The sequence below is a fragment of the Chamaea fasciata genome, unplaced genomic scaffold (assembly GCF_029207755.1).
Source record: "Chamaea fasciata isolate MVZ Bird 193981 ecotype frontalis unplaced genomic scaffold, bChaFas1.0.hap1 SCAF_8, whole genome shotgun sequence".
Taxonomy (NCBI): domain Eukaryota; kingdom Metazoa; phylum Chordata; class Aves; order Passeriformes; family Sylviidae; genus Chamaea; species Chamaea fasciata.
The window spans coordinates 17,178,844-17,197,037 of record NW_027094093.1 but is presented as its reverse complement, the minus strand read 5'-3'; the positions used below and the strand labels follow the sequence as shown (position 1 = coordinate 17,197,037).

General features: G+C 38.3%; 1 protein-coding gene across 1 annotated transcript in view; it reads left to right on the top strand.

The window, feature by feature from the left end:
* Nucleotides 1–18,194, top strand: part of MTX2 (metaxin 2) — a 31,697-nt gene that overhangs the window by 1,222 nt on the left and 12,281 nt on the right. The window contains exons 2-3 of the mRNA XM_066189873.1: nucleotides 11,670–11,717; nucleotides 12,711–12,757. Coding sequence (XP_066045970.1) covers nucleotides 11,670–11,717; nucleotides 12,711–12,757 — 95 coding nt within the window. The remainder of the gene's footprint in view (nucleotides 1–11,669; nucleotides 11,718–12,710; nucleotides 12,758–18,194) is intronic.

Sequence of the window (18,194 nt, the reverse complement as noted above, 5' to 3'; positions counted from 1 at the left end):
CATGAGTAGGTCTTGATTCTCCTGCCTGCTCTGTAACCTTTATGAATATTCTAGTGACAGCTTGCTAATACTTATTTTTTCTGGAATTAAAAATACAAACTTAAGACTATACTGTTTGTAGGCATCTCATTGCTCTCTTGTTCAAAAAGCTGTCGTTTCATGATTTCAAAAGCAGTTACCTGCCTTAAGAATAAAAGATACCTTTGCCAGCGGGTCATGACCTTTGTAGCTTGTCTGCATTAAGCACCAGGTTCAGACTGAAAGTAAGTGATGGCAAAATTTGTTCATACAAAAGTTTTTTCAAATTAAAAGAGGGTTAACCAGGCTCTTGGCCAATACCCACCACACATCTGGATTTCCTGAGACAAAGGGAGTATTTCATTCTGGTACTAGTAAGATATACATATCCCCCAAATCTAGGAATATTTTTGAGGAAGAAAAATGGTGTATCTGCAAGGAAAGAATACTGCTTAACAGTGACACTTGTTTTAATAGCATCTTATCCCATATCTGTGGTTGTGAATGACTGAGATTTTTTTCTGTGTTTCTAAAAATGAAATTTCATTGGCTTTTCATTGGGGGTCCTGTTCATGAAGATGTCCCTTTGTCATAGCAGTTGCAATGAGCTGCTGCTGGTCTTAAAATATAACAGCTGTAATGCATGGGTACTTACATACAAGTATTTAAGACAATCAGCTCAGCATAATTTGTTTTCTAGAAATGTTTTAAAAGCTGAGGAGAGGGGTTTAGTAGAGAAGAGGATCGTAACTTTCTTTTACACACCAAATTTTTGTGTACGTATTTGAATATATTATTTTAAACTGCTATCTATCTTCAGCTTGCCTGTGCCTTGTGCATTGACTTTCACCGTCTCAGCACAAACTGGAACACAGAAAACACCATCTGAATGTAAGAAAAGCTTTTTTTTTCGGCATGAGGACCATTTGACACTGGAGCAGGTTGCTCAGTGCAGTTGAGCAGGGTGGTCACTCCAGCAGTGGAATCCCCATCCCTGGGGCAGAGTGGCTGTGGGCAGCTTGCTGTGCCTTCCTGTAGACATCCCAGAAGTGCCTGCCAGCCTCAGTGCTTCTGTGCCCATCAGTTCACTTGCAGTGCTGCAGTAATTCAGCATCTCTCTGAGCAACATGCATTCACCTGACATGGTGGGCACAGCTGCTGCTCTAATGCATTAATGATTAAATACAAAGTGGTGACTGAGCAACCTATGTGGAGTGTAATGCTTGCAACAGTGGCATTCAGCCATTTGCTCGTTCAGAAATATAAAGAGGTTAATACTGTGTCCCAAGGAGTAATAAACAAGTATTTCCATAGCTCCATGAGTTGCAAGCATTCATGAAAAAGAAGTGTCACAGTTTAAATCATCCATTTCTAAACTGTAGAAAATATTAATTGAATAACAGGGGGGAGAATTTATTTAGAGTAGCTCAGCATCAATCACATATTAACAGGATAGGAAATGAATGTTTATACTGTAAGAAGAATTAGAGTGCCAGCTTTCAAGTGGTCTACAACATTAATCTTTCTAACTCTAGTAGTTTTGAGAAGCTAACAGCTAAAGGAATCTCTAAATGAGTGTTGAAAATACATTTAATTGATTACTAAATTACTCAATATGCTTTATTTTTTTCCCCCCCAAATACATTAGTTTTAGGTCAGTGATCAAAAGAGAGAAAATAATAATTGTTGTTTGTCCATTGATCTCTGGAAAACTACTTCTGTTTATTGCTGTAATGTCCAAGGGTCTTAGCCTGATTTTAATACTAAGGGGAATGAGTGCAGTGTGAAAAGCAGGTGCCCTTCTGCCTTGAGGTCTTTTATGTTCATCGTGTGGCATGCCAGAGTACAAATAAATCTTTGACATGCATGTTTTATGTATTGAGTCAAGCCTCAATCTGGCTGAGAAAAAATTCATGGGGAGCAAAACCTGACCACCTAAAATGTTCCCACACATAAAGACATGATATTTAAACTAAGTGTGCATTTTGGGCATCGAAATGCACATAGGTAAGTGTTAGCACTTCCTCCATGTGTAAGGTGAAAAAGAATAGTTATTCTTGCTTGAAATAGATTGTTGGCAGCAGAGATTATTTAAGCCTGCTGCAGAGGTTCTTGTAATGAAAAATTTGAGTTCATTTGAAAATACCAAATTTGTCAGGCTGCATGATTTTATCTTTCAGTGTTTTTTACGTGTGTGCTTTTCATTTGGTAATCAAGCTGAGAGGAATGCCTTTTAACTCCTGTTCAGTTTCAATGAGCAAGTTTCTTTTGTTGCTCCTGCCAGTTTATGCTCAGACATGTTTCATGACTTGATTTGGACCAATCCTTTGAGTGGATTGCTTATGCAATCTATTTCTTTAGGTTGGGGAAAACATTACTTTCACAGTTGTCGTAGTATAGTACATAATTCATTTTGAAATACTGTTATTTCTTGTTTTTAAGCAGCAGCATAATTACAGTTTATAATAGAGCATGCTTCTGTAATTGTTTCTGTCTCCATTAAGACTAAGCAGTCTTTCTCTAATCAGCATTTTATTGTTACATGTTTTCTGCTAAAGTGATGTCTTCTTTTCTCATTCCAGAAATGAGATTGCTCTAGAAATAACGGTAACAAGATTAGTAAACCAAATATAGCACCCATTTTGATGTTGTCCAGTTTGAATTACAAGTAAATGTTCATTGGCTGATGAAACCATGACAAGTGGTTTGGATGGGAGTGCTGTTTTGGAGCCTCAGCTCAAGAGGTCATAGAAAAAAAAATAGCAAATCATGAGAATGACTTTGGAGGAGAGGAATCAGATTTTACTTCTCTTTCTCACTCCTTGGTCCTTGGATGCTCTGTTCTCTGACTGTCCTCAGGCATTAACCTGATCTGTTCCTGTAGGTTTGGACCAGGTGAGTCTTGGTTTTTTTTTTCAAAACAAGAATTAAATGGAAGAGCTTGGTTGCTGTTCTTTGCTCTAGTTGAACCAGCATCACATGTTGTAGGCTTCTGGGCATTTTCAGCTGTCTCTTGAAAGTTAGTGAGAAACTGCATCTGCATGCAAGCCATGGTGAGGACAGAAAGTACACACCATGGTCTCAATTTTTTGGTATTATTATTGCCCTAAATTCTGGTCTCTAGTTATTAAGAAGATGACATAGCATATGAACATGGATGTTTTAATGCAAACTGGAAGAAATTTTATGTAGCAATAAAACCTATGAAATGCTCAGGAAGTATTGAAAACATGAAAGGAAAAAATTCCAATGAAGCTGCAAAGAATGCAGGAAAAGTCTCATTGGAGAGGATGGGAACTCAACTAAAAAAATTGGTTTGTACCTCGTGAATTAGGAAGTAAAAATGCTGAGAGATGGGAATTTTTAACAGTTCTGCCTTCTAGCTGTGGTATAATGACAGTGAAGCCAATGTAACATTTGCATTCCTAGCAAGAACTTTCAAAGCTCAATTGCATGTGTGTTTCTTTTTGCATTTGAATGCCATGTTGGAGAATCTCTGGATGCATTGGAGTGTTCTCACTGAAAGCCTTGGAAAAGAAATGAGGGAGACTGTGAGGGTATGATTAAGAGAGCTGGATAAATGTTTTCAGGTTTTGAAGCAGGGAGTCTGCAGAGTTTCCCAGAGGTGAGGGAGGGTGTGAGAGGTGCTGTGGCAAATACCACAGTCTGGTTTGGGCGGACTTAAAGGCTCAGAGCCCTGAAGCAGCATCTTCCTCCTTGCTGGCAGCTGCCCTTAGCTGGCTGCACCAGTGCTAACTGCTGCATTTCTGCCCTACAGAGCTCTCCTGCCCAGAGATCTCAGCTCATCTTGCACCTTTGCAAGGCTGTGCTTAGGGCTGTGGGCAGGATAGGGGATGAGACAGTGAAAGGGAGCCTTAATGAAAGGCCAGAGGGGCCAGGGCTGGGTGAGCTGGAATTGTGTATGGGAAGCAGCTTCTGGAGCAGGGATGGGATACTGAGGTCCTGTCTGCTGGGACAGATGTGTAGGATCTCTCTTGGGGATCAGAGCAGGGGTGCTGTGGATGAGAAAGCAGGGAATTTCTTGGGGCGCTCTATAGAAGCCTGACAAGCATCCTTAGGGGAGGAAGAATTCAGACTACCACAGAAAAGAGGGGTCTCAATCTAAGAGAGCTTTCAAAGGATTGCTTTAAAAATGTACGTATCTACAAATGTAGATATCATGGCTAAGAAATGTCCCAGTCCAATAAGGCATTAATGAGTATCATACCTCCACTGTCCTGCTCTTCACAGCCAGCTCCTGTGCTTGAATTTTGACTTCTTGGGTCAGGGCCAAAGAGTAGCAAGGGAGTTAAGTAGCACAAAGGGAAGGGATTCATTTAGAGATCTATAAAAAGCTGATTTTAAGAATTACAGAGCTTCTTCGAGATGGAGCATTTATGCTGAATATCAGAAAAAAGTAAAATAACTCCAGCTTGTCAGGACTTTACAAATAAATCTTTTGGGATCATTTAGCTGGCACGCTCTCTGATTTTTTCTGAAGAAATCCAGATGTTGATTTGGGAACAACTTTTATTTATGGATTTGATTTTGTTGAGATTTTTTTGGCCTTGTCTCCTGACAGGATCTCCCTCCTGTGGCCTGCCCTAGCAGCAAGAGTGCTAAGCACCCTAGAGAATTGAACCACAGATGTGTACATTCTTGAGAGTCAACTCAAAGACAGTAACAGAATTGGACTAATGTTTAAATACATGCAATTAATAGCTTTCTTGGAGGGTGAAGAAGCAGATTATGTCATGTTAAATGGCTGCTGCAGTAATGTTGCATGCTGACTCTCATAGCTACAGGAAACTCAAGTTTGAGAATTGCTGCTGAGATTGAGTCTTTACACTGACTGTCTGCTCAATCAATAATTACTGAACAGTCATGTTTTATCTGAATTGTCATATCTCTACAAAGGAGGCCAGGGACAGATTTAAGCAAATGATATAATTGTTTGATACATGATTTAATGCATAGTGTTTAACTAGTGTGAAAGTTGGTTTTCATTTGGCAAGGCACTATGAAACATGTTTTCGTCCTTCATCAGCAGAGCCACGGAGTTGCTGATGCTTTCATTTTTCCTTGGCCCTTTTTAGTTTACAGGATCAGGCAATTACATGAAATTGATGTGTACTCAGTGTGGGTAGGTTGAACTGGTGGGTCTTAAGGAAGCTAATTCACAACTTTCTCATACTTCCTTTATTGATCACTCTTAATGTATGAGATAGAGACATTTAACTGCTTTAGTTCCAAAGTGGCTACAGCTTCAGTGTATTAGTCAAAATGTACCCCTCCACTTATTTCCTGAATACTAGAAACACATCAGTTCCTGGCATTTTCTTTCTAAACAATGTATTGCTGATTGAAAAAACAGATTTGTGTCAAAAGAGTATGGACTGCTTCTTTCATGCAGTTTAACATCAAGTGCCTTAAAATCCTCCTTCCTTCTGCAGTCTGGGGAAGAGCTTTCCATGTGTTTTTCTTTTGGTTACTACGTTTAGGACATTGTGGTCCCTTCCAACTCAAAATATTCTGTGATTCTTTGATACTGAGCAGCAGGTCCCCACCATATCACCAGTCTTTGGAAACCAAAAGGGGTGACTTTTCCTGCTGATTGTTGTGGTGTTTGCTTCATGACCTTCAGAGACTTGTAAGGAATATTGTTGGATATAGATGTTGCCCGGATGTAAGACTGAATTTCTTTTTAGTGTTTACTCTTGTGAAAAAGCAGTTTGCAGAATCCTCATTATATTTTAATCAAATCTGTACCTAGGGAGAGGCTAAAGGAAGCTGTGTGAAAATAATGTGTAAGTTAATCTCACCAGCTGTAACACTGCAATCAGTGATTCAGATTAATGCCAAGTATTTTTGTTTGCTTGTTTTTAATAGAGGATATATTGCCTCTTGGCTCTTTTAGCAGGCCTTTAGTGCCATGTGAACCAAACTGGTAAATACAGATATTTTAGCTTTCCTCCTTTTTAATGTAAGTTTAATATCAAGTTGTTTAAGAAAAATGTAACAAAAAGGAAAGTGATCCATGCAAATGTGGTGATTTTAGAGAAGGAGCAGTCTTTATTTTTTATATGATCCATAGCGACTTCATAACATTTCATGAAATTGCTGTGTCAAAGAAGGTCAAATATTCCCAGGCCAGGTCCTAGCCTTGCCTACACAACAGCACACAGTGAACTGCATGGAAGAGATTGTTGGTCAACTGAATACTGCCTTTACAGAAACAGAGGGTATGAAGGAATAAATCGGTGGCAAACTGAGAATATAGTAAATTTTAGTTTAGAGGAGATTTTGGGCAGAAATTACCTTGATTTACTATTTAGTAGCCTTGATTCCTATTAGGCATAGGCTACTTTTGTAACAGAAAAAAATTTCTATTTGCATTGCCTTCCAAAAATACTCTTGTCCCAACAGAATTCTTTGGTATTGCTGAGAGCTGGGAACAGCCTAATTTCAAGTTGAGTGTTTTCCTAAGATGCTTTTCATTTGATGACTTCATTTCTCATTCAGGAGGGAACATCTTGATGCTTGGATCCAGAGGTCTCTGGCTTTTTTCTGGCTGGTATTCAAGAATGCCACAACTTGCCAGCGAGCCACACTAGTGGCAGGCTACAGGGCAAGTCACACTGCCTACCCTACTGCTGAAACTGGCTATTCATACTAGACCACTGAAGTGGCTAAATTGTTGTTTAGCATATTCCACAATTTAACATGCAAAGTATTTTGTCTTCTCATTTTCACAGTCAGAGACTTATTTTTTAAGTAAGAGGATTAAAGGCATAACTGTAAACCATGTATTTCATTACACCTCTTTCATCATCATGAAGCTGCTTAGGGAAGGTGGGTAAAATGTTTGTTTCCCCTGTACATCCTGGCAGCACTGGCACAGGATGAAGAGTTTCCCAGTAATTCAGAGTGTAGAAGCTGAAACCAAGTGTTGTGCACTCATAAATAGATTCTGAACAGCCTAGACAAGGAATTGGTAGTGCTGAGGCACTACAGAACGTCTTGAACAGACTTCACTGGGGAAATGTTAGTGAAGCCTCTCATTCTTTGAATTAAATTCACCAATGTGCAAGTGTGGCATGTCCTGTTTTGAGAACTTTAGTTGGAGCTGAGATGTGTAGGCTTCAGGTGAGCTGCTGTTCCCCTGCTCATAGTGGGGTTCAGTGCTCTTGAGTATGTCTCACAGCATGTATGTGTTCTTTTCTCTTACTGTCCCAAAAGTATTTGGGTAAATAAAGTCATGCTATTGAAATGTTAGTCTGAAACATCTGGAAACATTGAAATCAGATTGCTATTTGAATGTCTCTCTCTGGTCTTCATATTGCTCAAGTAAAACCTTTCACACAGTGTGAAAGTTTGAGAAGTGCACCTAATGCAATACACCTCTAGTGGCAAAGAATTTGATGTGACTGTCATGACTCATTCTGTGCTTTGGGAGATTTCTTTTTAAGAGGAAAAATTATGTTTTTTCTGTCATTCTCTGTTACGACAGGTGAGGAGTTAGGTATCTGTTTCAATAGTTACAAACCTGAGTACTTAAAACCACTGGGAACATGCAACACGCCAGTTCACAGAATTTTCTTCTAATTTGACAACCAAGAAGCCTGTTATCACTTTGAAATCTTTAGCATTTTCTATGCTAAACTGTTAATAAGTAAAACACTTAGACTAACAAATACATTGAGCTTAGTGAAATTTTCATGCATTTTTAGTCATCCACAAAACCAAAGAAGATTTGGTGTAGCTTTGCTTGCTGTTTGACTTCCCCACTTGTTGGGGTGCTATGTCTGCTGAATTCTGAATTGTGTAGTGATGTTTTCTGTGTCCATGTCCTTTTAATTCTCATTTCCCTGTTACTTTTGAACTCAAGCCCTTTTCAGACAATGTTAAGGGAAGGGGGGGGGGGGCAGTGGACGAGGGGAATAACCCCACAGATTGTTTCCCATAAGCTGTTTCCTATAACTGGCATTATTGTTTTAATCAACAAGCAGTGTGGTAGAGGAAAAGTAGGGGAAGACAATAGTATGAGATTTGATTGTCCTGAACAGCAGACAATCCACATGAAAGACTAAACATTTGAATTTGTTAATCATGGGAAAAGTTTCAGTAGGGTGGGAAAACAATTTTTACTAAAGACTGCAAGCCTGAGAGAGACAGACCCATTGAAAACCACACAATAGTAATTCCTCTGATTATGGAGGCAGAAGGAAGAACGAAATAGTTCCTTATTCCTAAGAAATGTAGAGAAGCTATTCCTGTAAGGCATGCTTCCAGGCAGTTATTTCATCCTGTGAGCAGCTAATGATAAAAATGTCTGTTGCGTAGGATCTAACACATAAATGTGATTCTGTGTTGAAAGCTTCTGAAGTTGAATTGACATCACATTTGTTAATTTTCTCTTTATATACCGGGTGCCACAGTAGCCGTGGTTAGCAGGGAAATGAACATCTACGCACCAGAAGATTATAGTTGCCGAAGGATAAACTGGATTTGACTTCATTAGTGCACAAATGATAAGTTTGTGAGGAGTTATTATAGCATTAATCAACTTGATGGATTGGAAATATGACAGAACTGAAGCAGCGTATAATATTAGTGCCTATTATTCTACAAATTATGTCTTCACCTACATTCATAAGGCAAGAGTCATTGCCACACATTAAAGATATTACACACTTTCTTGTCTGGTGGAGACATGTGACAGCCCTTTAGTGATTCCTCCTCCTCTCTTGCCCAGCAGGGCTCTGGTCTCCCTTAGCTGCATGTTTGCACCTTAGAACTAATTGAAGGCAGCATGGGAGCTTGTACTTGGATTTAGGTGGTACCTTATGAACCTGGACCTCTTAGGTAGCAGTGTGTATTTAAACTTCTTGCTTCATCAGAAATAAATGTTCCATATTCTGACATCTTGGAGTAGAAATTGTAAGGTATGGGACAGATAGTGAATAGGTATTTAATTATTTGATTTCCAGAGTATTGCACAGGTATTTGTACCTCTGGTATTGCTGAGCACGATCTGCACGCACTCCTGAATGCATACTGCAGAAATTGTTTATTTATTTTCTAGGATATGGGTGAATCTTAATGTGAAACTGAAAGTTTTAAAATCCGGTCTGTATAGAATTAGTGAAATCAGTTACCTTTGATCTGCTTTGCACACAAAGAACTGAAGACTTCGGTTCAAGGCTTGGGAGCATGTGTCTACCTCATCCAAACATGGTCAGAATTGTGACCTCTCTCTGGAGACAGTCAGGTGCCAGGTGCAGGGTGTATTATTCATTTTCTTAAAACTGCTGAAATTTGGAGTTTAGGGTGTACTCATAATGAAGGCTGAGATTTTCATTTGGCTGTTTGTCCTTGTTTCATTTACTCATCAGAAACAGACATTAGAGCACAACTAAACTGTGAATGAGTGAATGAAAGGCTTTAAACTACCCTTGTTCTTTCCTTCCCTCAAGATGGGTGTCTGCTCTTGTGTACTAGGACTGTGGGATAAAGACTTCATATCATCACTAATAAAATTAGTGTCAGCAGATATAGTTCATGGAAATATATATGTGATCAATAGATTGTGGAAGTAAGATTTAAGCTGAAAAGGGCAAAAAAGATACAAAGACTCTTCTACTTGTATTTTAGTTTATAGCATGGATATGTCACGCCTTAGCAGCAGTGTGGTTTTAGATTGTGTGCCAGGAAGCTGGGGGGTGTGTGTGTATTATGTCTCTGTATTTCCATGGCTGCGTATAGCTTAGTGCCAGAATCATACTGGAATTAGAATCTGAATTTCTTGAAATGTACCTACCTCTTTTGTTGGATAAGGAAAAGTTTGCTTGATTTTTTGTGGTCCAGAAATATTTCAGCCATGTGCTTGTGTGTAAAATAGGCGACTTCCAGTTTAGGCTGGAATCCAAGAATTAGTTATAAATCTGACATTTCAGTCAGAAGAGGATTAGGCAATACGTTTCAGTAGGAATGGGCTCATGCAATTGAAGCTCTCTGTACCCTTTTGGGCATGTAAAAGGGATGTTTTCACTTTTTGGCTGGAACATTTACAAGATCATTGTAACTTTGTCACTTAGTTACTTCTGTGAGTATCTCAGAGGCCAGAACTGATAAGTTTGCTAAAATATAGTAATAACATTCTTAATTTCCTCATTCTATTTGCTCCTGCAAGACTTCAGTGGACTTGAAGAAATGTATATTAGATAAATTATTATAAATGCTTAGGTTGTAGTACTGCAGACACTATCTTAGTTTCTTTTTATTTAAAGATGTAAATGTACTTCTACCTTAAGAATTTTTACTCCAGGGCAAAACTTTAATGATGGGGTGTAAAACCAATAGCTGCTACAATAAAACATAAAACATTTTTTCATGACACTTAAATGTGATTAGTTGCTTTCTCATGCCCACACTAGTATCACTCTGATAGGCTCTATGCCTTAATGTTAGAGGCAGTGACCTTCACTGAACTGTGTACAGTGTTTTAAGCTTTGCATTCTGTGTGACTTCCATAAAGTTAATACTTCATGAGTATCCAAAAGGAATGATAGTTAGAAAATTGTGCATTTTTTTAGTTTGAATTCTGAAGGCAAAGATGCAAAGCCTTGCTTAAGCCAGTGACATATTTATGCTTGATCCATGCATTGCTATTTGTAGATATTATTGCTTTAAAAAATAATTTACATGGTTAGAGCGTAAATTTTGTTTAGAGATGGCTATTTGCATAGAATGCAAGGTTCTAACTGATATTTAGAAACAGATTTTTAATCAGACATTAACAAGAAATGTAATGGATACAAAAAATGTGATGAACTGTTACCTTAATGCTACCATTAACAGTAAATTGGTACTGATTATTATTTTCGCCTTCCCTTACATTCAAATGGCGTATGATTGATTACATGCTATGGTTCTCAACTGGAGGATGTGATGGTCTTTTATTTCCTTGCCTCATTTCTCAACAACTGCTCCACTGTTTTGAATAGATGATCCAGTTTCTTGAATGTGTATTGACATTCCCATTTTAGGGTTGAGCAGTACATAACTTAGAGCAGTAGGCAACTCTGGTCATCCTGGTGGGCAGAGTTCTGACATGCTTGGGCTCCTGGCTCTGTGGGTATTACATAGGACTGTGAGGTCACAACTTTAAAAGGCAGAAAGCTTTTCCATTTCCCCAAAGCATTCTTCACACTTTGTTTGGAGGTTTGTGCCTCTCTCCTCTGTGTCTTGTTTTGTTCTCTCCAGAATTCTTGGTTTACTACCTTAATAAATACTTGCTCTTGGGAGTGGCCAGAATTAGGGTGGGAATGTGCACAAGGATATCTTTATGGTGGCGAGAAAATAGCTGCATCAGTTGCTTCAGAATTACAAGTCCGTTCTGTAATGTAGCTTGAATTTTAGCTCTTCTTGCAACATTACATTCTGGGACTTTGTTCTCTGTGATGTCCCCCTGTGAGCAGGAGAGAAGTACAGGAGCAGAGAGTGTCAGTGGGACATTTTTAGGGCAGGTTAAATATTGCATCAGCATCTTTGCAGTCTAAACTCTTGCTCTGGGTAACATTCGTGTTCAGTTAGCATTTGCAAGCTCATTGATATTCACCTTGCTTAATTAATGTCTTCTCTTTCCACAGCCGCAGAGCCTTGGCCTGAAAATGCTGCGTTGTATCAGCAACTGAAGGGTAGGTACACTGGTTTTGGCAATTAATAATTACTTTATTTTTAGAGAACACATTAAATATACACTAAGATAATTAACTGCAAGGAAGCACAGAAACTGTTAAAATAGTCCTTTGTGTTTTTTGTTTGGTCAGAGGTTTTAGTTATACTTGCATCTGCCAATATAAACCAACTATTCATGGCCTATAAGGTCCTTGCTTTATTATTGACTCATTATATTGGCTGCTGTAGCCAGTGTAAAATGATGTGGTTGCAGGCACAGTTGGCAGATTTACTGCACCAATAGCTGAGGCAGCAGATTTTTGAAGTCTTGTGGTAAAGTGGGCTCTCAGTAAAAAGGAACTGTTAAAATGTATAGGCTAGGATGGTTCACTCTCCCTTTAGCAGCTCTTCATATATCATCAGATCACATTATGGCCCCCATTTGGGGCTCAGCAGCCTGCTACAGTTGTCAGAAGACTGCAAAGTAATGAAGACTAATAGGTAGCAGCTCTAGTCTTCTAAGCATGGAATTTTTATTGCAGTGAACTTGTCATCTTTCTTTTGTGTGACAGACCTAGACACAGTGTGCAATATTAGCTGCAAGCTGCTTTTATAGGTTTCTGAATACTTTTACTTTTTAGCCAGAGGAGGTATGGAGATGCGATTTTATTTAACTTTGATTAGGAGGAGAGTAATTGGCATAAAAGTCAGGCACTTGTTTTTTTTTTTTTTTCTTGTAGTGTTTTTTTTTATTGAACATTGGTGATAATATATGATAAGTGCAATTGCATTTGCAGGAGAAAAAATAGTGGGGTTTTTTTTCTGTTTTTTAATATTTGCATCATAGATTTTCTAGTCCAGCTGCATAATAATTATATATGTTCTCCTTGTTTTATGCATAAGAAATACAACCCAGAATGGTTTACAGTTACAGGTCAGTCGCTAAAAGTGCACTGGTTTTTTGTAATTGTGTGGTTTATTTTTTGCTTCTTCTTTATTTTTTCTTTCAACAGAGGAACAAATTTTGCTTTCTGATAATGCATCTTCCCTTGCTGTTCAGGTAAAATATCATATTTTCTAAACTAAAGATGTTAATGCAGTTTTATTTATTGAATTATTATCTAGCTAACACAACTGTATTTAGCTAAAAGATTAATATAAGAATTATTTCTGCCAAAACCAATGACTTATTTCCTGCCTCTGATTTGCTTTACACTGTTAATGAAGTGTCAGAGCCTAAAGGATTTGAAGATTTTGAAAGTCTTATGTAGAGTGCTGCTCCTTGTATTCATGTTTATGTTGGATGTACAGTATCTGTTTGCCTGCCTGCTCTGGGAACTGTGCATGGTTCATAAACTTTTGTCACTTGCTATGCATGTTTGTCTTGTAGCATCTTGCATATTTTCCAGTCATTTAATTCTCGTAACTGATACTGCCCCAAACTCAGGGCATGTTTGCTTCATGCTGGGAGCATCACCTCTTTCTATGTCTCTGGTAGGTTTTTTTTCAATTTCATCATTGTGTTCAGACTGGAGCTCCAATGTGGTTTTTAGAAATAGTCCATATAATTGACAAACTTGCACCTCTAATTGACTTAATAGCACCTCTGTGGCTGTGAAGTCCATGTAATCTCCATTAACCTGTTAGGTTCAGTAACCCCAAATCTCAAGGGGACGTTTTCCCCATTAGTAGCAAAGGCCTAGCTGTCAGAGTGGTGGGGAGCAGGATGTCTGTAAGGTTCTTGTCCTTCAAAGCAATTTTGTGGCTGCCTCGCTTAGCAGGGAGTTGCAGTGTTCTCCTGCTTCTTGCTTTTTGTGTGTGGACTAGCTCAGAGAAGCTTCAGCAAGCAGTCTTTAAGAGCTGTCCAAAGAGGTCCCATCTCATTTACCAAAAATGGGACACTTGGAGATTGTAACTGATGTTACCGGTAAAAAGATTAGGATCATTTGATCATGGTAGCTACTTGCAGGATCTCTTAACTTTTTTCCTTCAGTCTGGCACTCTAGGAGATAGTTGTAAGAGTAAATATGATCACAGCAAGAAGACAGCTTTATCCTTTGCTGGAAAGAGGAATCATCTCTGATACACCTAATAAATGAGACAGTGTTTATTTGTTTGAGTAATATGTTTTATATTGTGCTTCACAGTAATATTTTTTCTGTTGCTTATTTGATCTCAGTGTTCCTTTTTACCCGAGCAACTGTATTTTTGGGGGTTCTCATGAATTTTCTTCGCATCTAATGATACCCGTATGTGTGGCTTGTATTTAAAACACACCCCCCCCCCAATTCACCAACAAAATAACCCTAAAATTTCCTTTTCTAATGCATCATTTTTCTTTACTGTTTCTAGTATGTTGTTATCCTACACATGTCACTTAGATGATAAATTAACTATAATATATTAAAAATCCTGTTTTTCTTCAATATTCTCTAGCTGGACAGCTGATAGTAGCCATGACTATAAATATGGCTCTGGTAGATATCTGATCTTAAACTTCATAAAATAATTCTGTATTGGGGAATTGTATCAATTTTTAAGAATCTGTATAACATGGTTGCGACAGTGAAAGAATAACTATTCTTGGTGTCTTTGATCCATTTTGAAATGATAATAGGATATGTAGTGATCAGAGAGGTTTAAATACATCAGTGTATTTTGCATAAGGAATTTGCTTTTTATTTTGATGAGAGCCTGTTTGTTTATTGGTTTCTTTTTTTTATTTAAGGGGGTGGTAGGAGTTGGGGGATATATGTCTTTCTCAAAGGAAAATTTGGGAGTGAGGGGTAGGGGGAGAAATAGGAACTGGTACCTGGGACTTTTTTTCCTACTACTGTCGTTCTTCTTCCCCCTGCTACTGATTTGGGGCACACCAATATCACCAGAGCAGATAGTTTGTTTGTGGTTGTTGAACTTCCGTCTGGTGAAAACATCATAAATTCGAGTCAAAAGAGCATGTGGAATCAGTCACCATCAAATCTTTAAGAAATATGGTTTAACAGCAAGACTGAATGTGCTGCAGCCAGTCTTTTAGCTATTTTATAAAATACCCTTGTAGCACCTCTTTGTAAAGGTGGTCTCTGAGGGGCGTACATGCTGATATCTACACATAAAATAATGCATACAATCCAGTGCCATAGCAAGTAATTAGTCAGAGTAAAAACTGACTGTTTTAAAGTTGCCAACCCTGCAACACAGATGGCATTTCATGTACTTCTTGTTAACGGAGCAGATCAAGCAGACAGCAGAGCAAGCTACTCTAACTGAAGATGTAATTAATGAGTACAGAGGGCTGCAGGTTGAATACAGGAAGTTGGTTGAGTCTTGCTGTTTTAATAATGATTAGACTTAAAACTTCTCATTGTGCAATAAAATCTGCACTCTTAAAAGCCACATGTCAGATGAGATAAGGGATGACAGAGTCTTCTGGGAATTGCTGAGTAACTGTGCTGGTGCCTTTAGTAGTTAAAAGCCAACCAAACAAAAAAATCCTTCTCATCTTGTGGAACTTCTCTGTTAATTCTGGTAGCATTATTTATTTTTGTTTGTTTCTTTGTTTTTTAATTCCTCTTTTGCTCATTGTTTATTTTGGAAACAGACTAATTTAACAAATTCTTTGTTTTTTACTGGGTTCAGATTCTTTGTATTTTCTGAAAATACTACATAACTTCAAGTAGCAAGTACATTATCTCTGGTACCTCTTGGTGTTTGCACTCCTTGTTTGTTAACTTGAAGTGGTGTATTATACAGCCAAGTCCATTTGATCTTGGGCTGCAAAGCCTTGATATTGAATGAAATTTTATTTTCACTGCAGATTAATTAAAATCAGGGGAAAATATGAATCAGTAATATTATCCAGTTATCGAAAGGAGATTGTAACAGAATGAAGTCTCTGTTCTTGTGAGACACTCAGCCCTCTTCCCATCAATGTTAATGAAAACACACCTCCTGGGTAACATGACTCAGTGTTAAAACCATTCTCCATGTATTTATTGTAGTGCTACCATTATACAGCATTCCTGCTTATCAGGCTTATCAAAGTAAAATAAGCCACCAAAACCAATACACAAATATATCTCAATAACAAAACAATGCCACCACTTTAAGGAGGGGAAAGTGGAGTTAGAAGTAGATTAAAACCAAATTACCATAGGAGAGTATATTTCAGTTTGAAGCAGAGGGCCTGTCCAGGCTCTGTCTCCTTATTGATGTCTGGTGCAGGTAAAGCCATTGTGTTTAGTGCCTGGGTGCAAGTAGTGTGGCCAAGTAGGAGGGAGGGGGTTAATTCAGCTGCACTCTGCCAGGCCTCTTGCCTCAAATGGCAGCTCAGAGCATCTCCTGCACTGTTCCAACTTGTCAGGAAGAGGAATGTGGATGTTGAGACTGCCTCTTTTATGATAGGTTCTTCTGGAATCTTTATGCAGTTAGTCTCATAGTCTTGCTCAAAAGGCTGTCTAAAATGTTCAGAAATATGGAAATTCTAACAGCTGTTGTGAGGTTAGAGAGCCTGCAGCTCATTTTGTTAAGATAGGTATTAATTGCTCGTGCAGTCGGTGTGCTTGGAAGTGGTCTTAACATATTCCAGGGAAGTGCTTCTAGAATTGTCTGTTCTTAGTCCTGAATGACAGAAGGAAGTTTGGGCAATTTAAAATCGTGCTACACAGACCAATTCCTTATTTACTTCAACAAGTAATCAAATAAATGTGTAAATCATACATGATTAATTGCCCTTGACAGATTTGTGATTTTTTTTCTCTGTGTGTGTGTATGAATTGTGGTTTGGTTTTTCTCTAGACAAAACATTAGCAGAAATTTGAACTTGTTGCTGAGTCTTAAACAAAAGCTTGGTACTGAAATGAAAATGTGCCAATCCCTTTTTTTTTAAAGAGAATAAAAGCTAGAATTCTTCATGATGAGAAATGCAGTATCAACATAATCAATCTAGCAGCATTGTGTTGTTGCTGAAAACACGCTTAAATCCCAAGCTGTACAGGTACTGTTTGTGAGTGAAACATCTTTCATATAGTTCTAAGATGAAATTACCTCTGAATGAATAGAATCTTCATTTATCTTCAAAACCTCTGTGCTACCAGAGAATCTCCTCTTTCTACATTCTACAGCAAGAATTACATTATACCATTAGAGCAGTGCCATGATGCAGTATAAAATAGATTGTTTTGGAGAATGAACGTGGCTTTGCTATAAATTACATTCACAGGTACAGAGGAATTTGTTATTTTGTTTAAAATAGTCACAAATATAATTAAGATCTTAATTTATGTTAAACTACACATGTGGCCATTACCATAACTGGATTAGGAATTTAATCTGTCACTCAAGCAATGATACTGAACAGTTTTCATTTATAACCTTAGACACACTATTTCAGTTACAGGGACTGCAGCTGTTTGATATGAAAACTGAATTATTCTGTAGATTTGCTCATGGGTTTTAATTTTAAAATGTGTTCCTGCAATAAAGTAGAGAATAACTCTTTGGTTGTCATCACATACTGTCCATTGTATGCTCATGAAATAACATAAAAATGAAAAGAGAAAATTTCACTCTTTCTTCCTAGCAGCATGTTGTGTGAGTGCCTTTAGAAGTGCTGCTGAATAAGAGATGGCTTGGAATGGCTCATTCTTTATTGAAAACTAATCATGAATATATCTTCTTCAAATGAATCTTGGACTGTGCCATCTGAAAATAGTGTTCCTCATGTGGCGACGTAAACTGTGAACTATTTGAGTCTTGGCATAAGTAATTTCATTTTTGCCTCTGATCTCAGAAATTGCAATCTGGATATGATTTACTGCAAGTTGTAACTAATTTTTAATGGGTGTGTGTTTGCTCATGTGTGTTTTTCTGGGAGGAAACTGAAGGGGAAGAGGAGAGCATTGTGATGGAGCTCTGACAGGGTGATTTGGTGCCCCATGCATGTTGTGTGTCCAACTGATGGTGTCCTTAGCTGGTTAGGGCAAAGAGGAAGGGGGAGAGCAAGAGCAAAAATCACACCTAAACCAATTAACTCAGGGAATAAATAAAAAATTCCTCTGTCCCTTCTCCTATGCCTTCCCATTGTATTTCATGCAGTCACTTTCCATCCTTGTCATCAGAGGAAGACACAATGGCACCCCTTTCTTGCATTGTTCCGGGGGTGGCAGCAGCAGAGATGAGAATGTCACTCATGTGAGAAGAGGAGAGTGGGGAGGGAGGAGGAAGGGCAGGCTGGGGTGAGTTGTCCTGTGTCTGGCTGTAGTTTTTGGGCTCTGGGCTTTTGAACTATGCCAAATTGGCACAAAGGTGATTGCTCTGATTGTTTTTTTAGATAATTGAAATCCAACGCCCTACTTAAATTTTGAGTTTTAAATTGGGTGGGCTATAAGAAGAAGCAAGCCTTACATGGATTGTGTCCTGTAAGCAATGCTGTTGTAAATATTCTCTGTAATTCTGGTAGGAGGTGTCACCTGCCATGATTGAAATGAATGATAGGCATA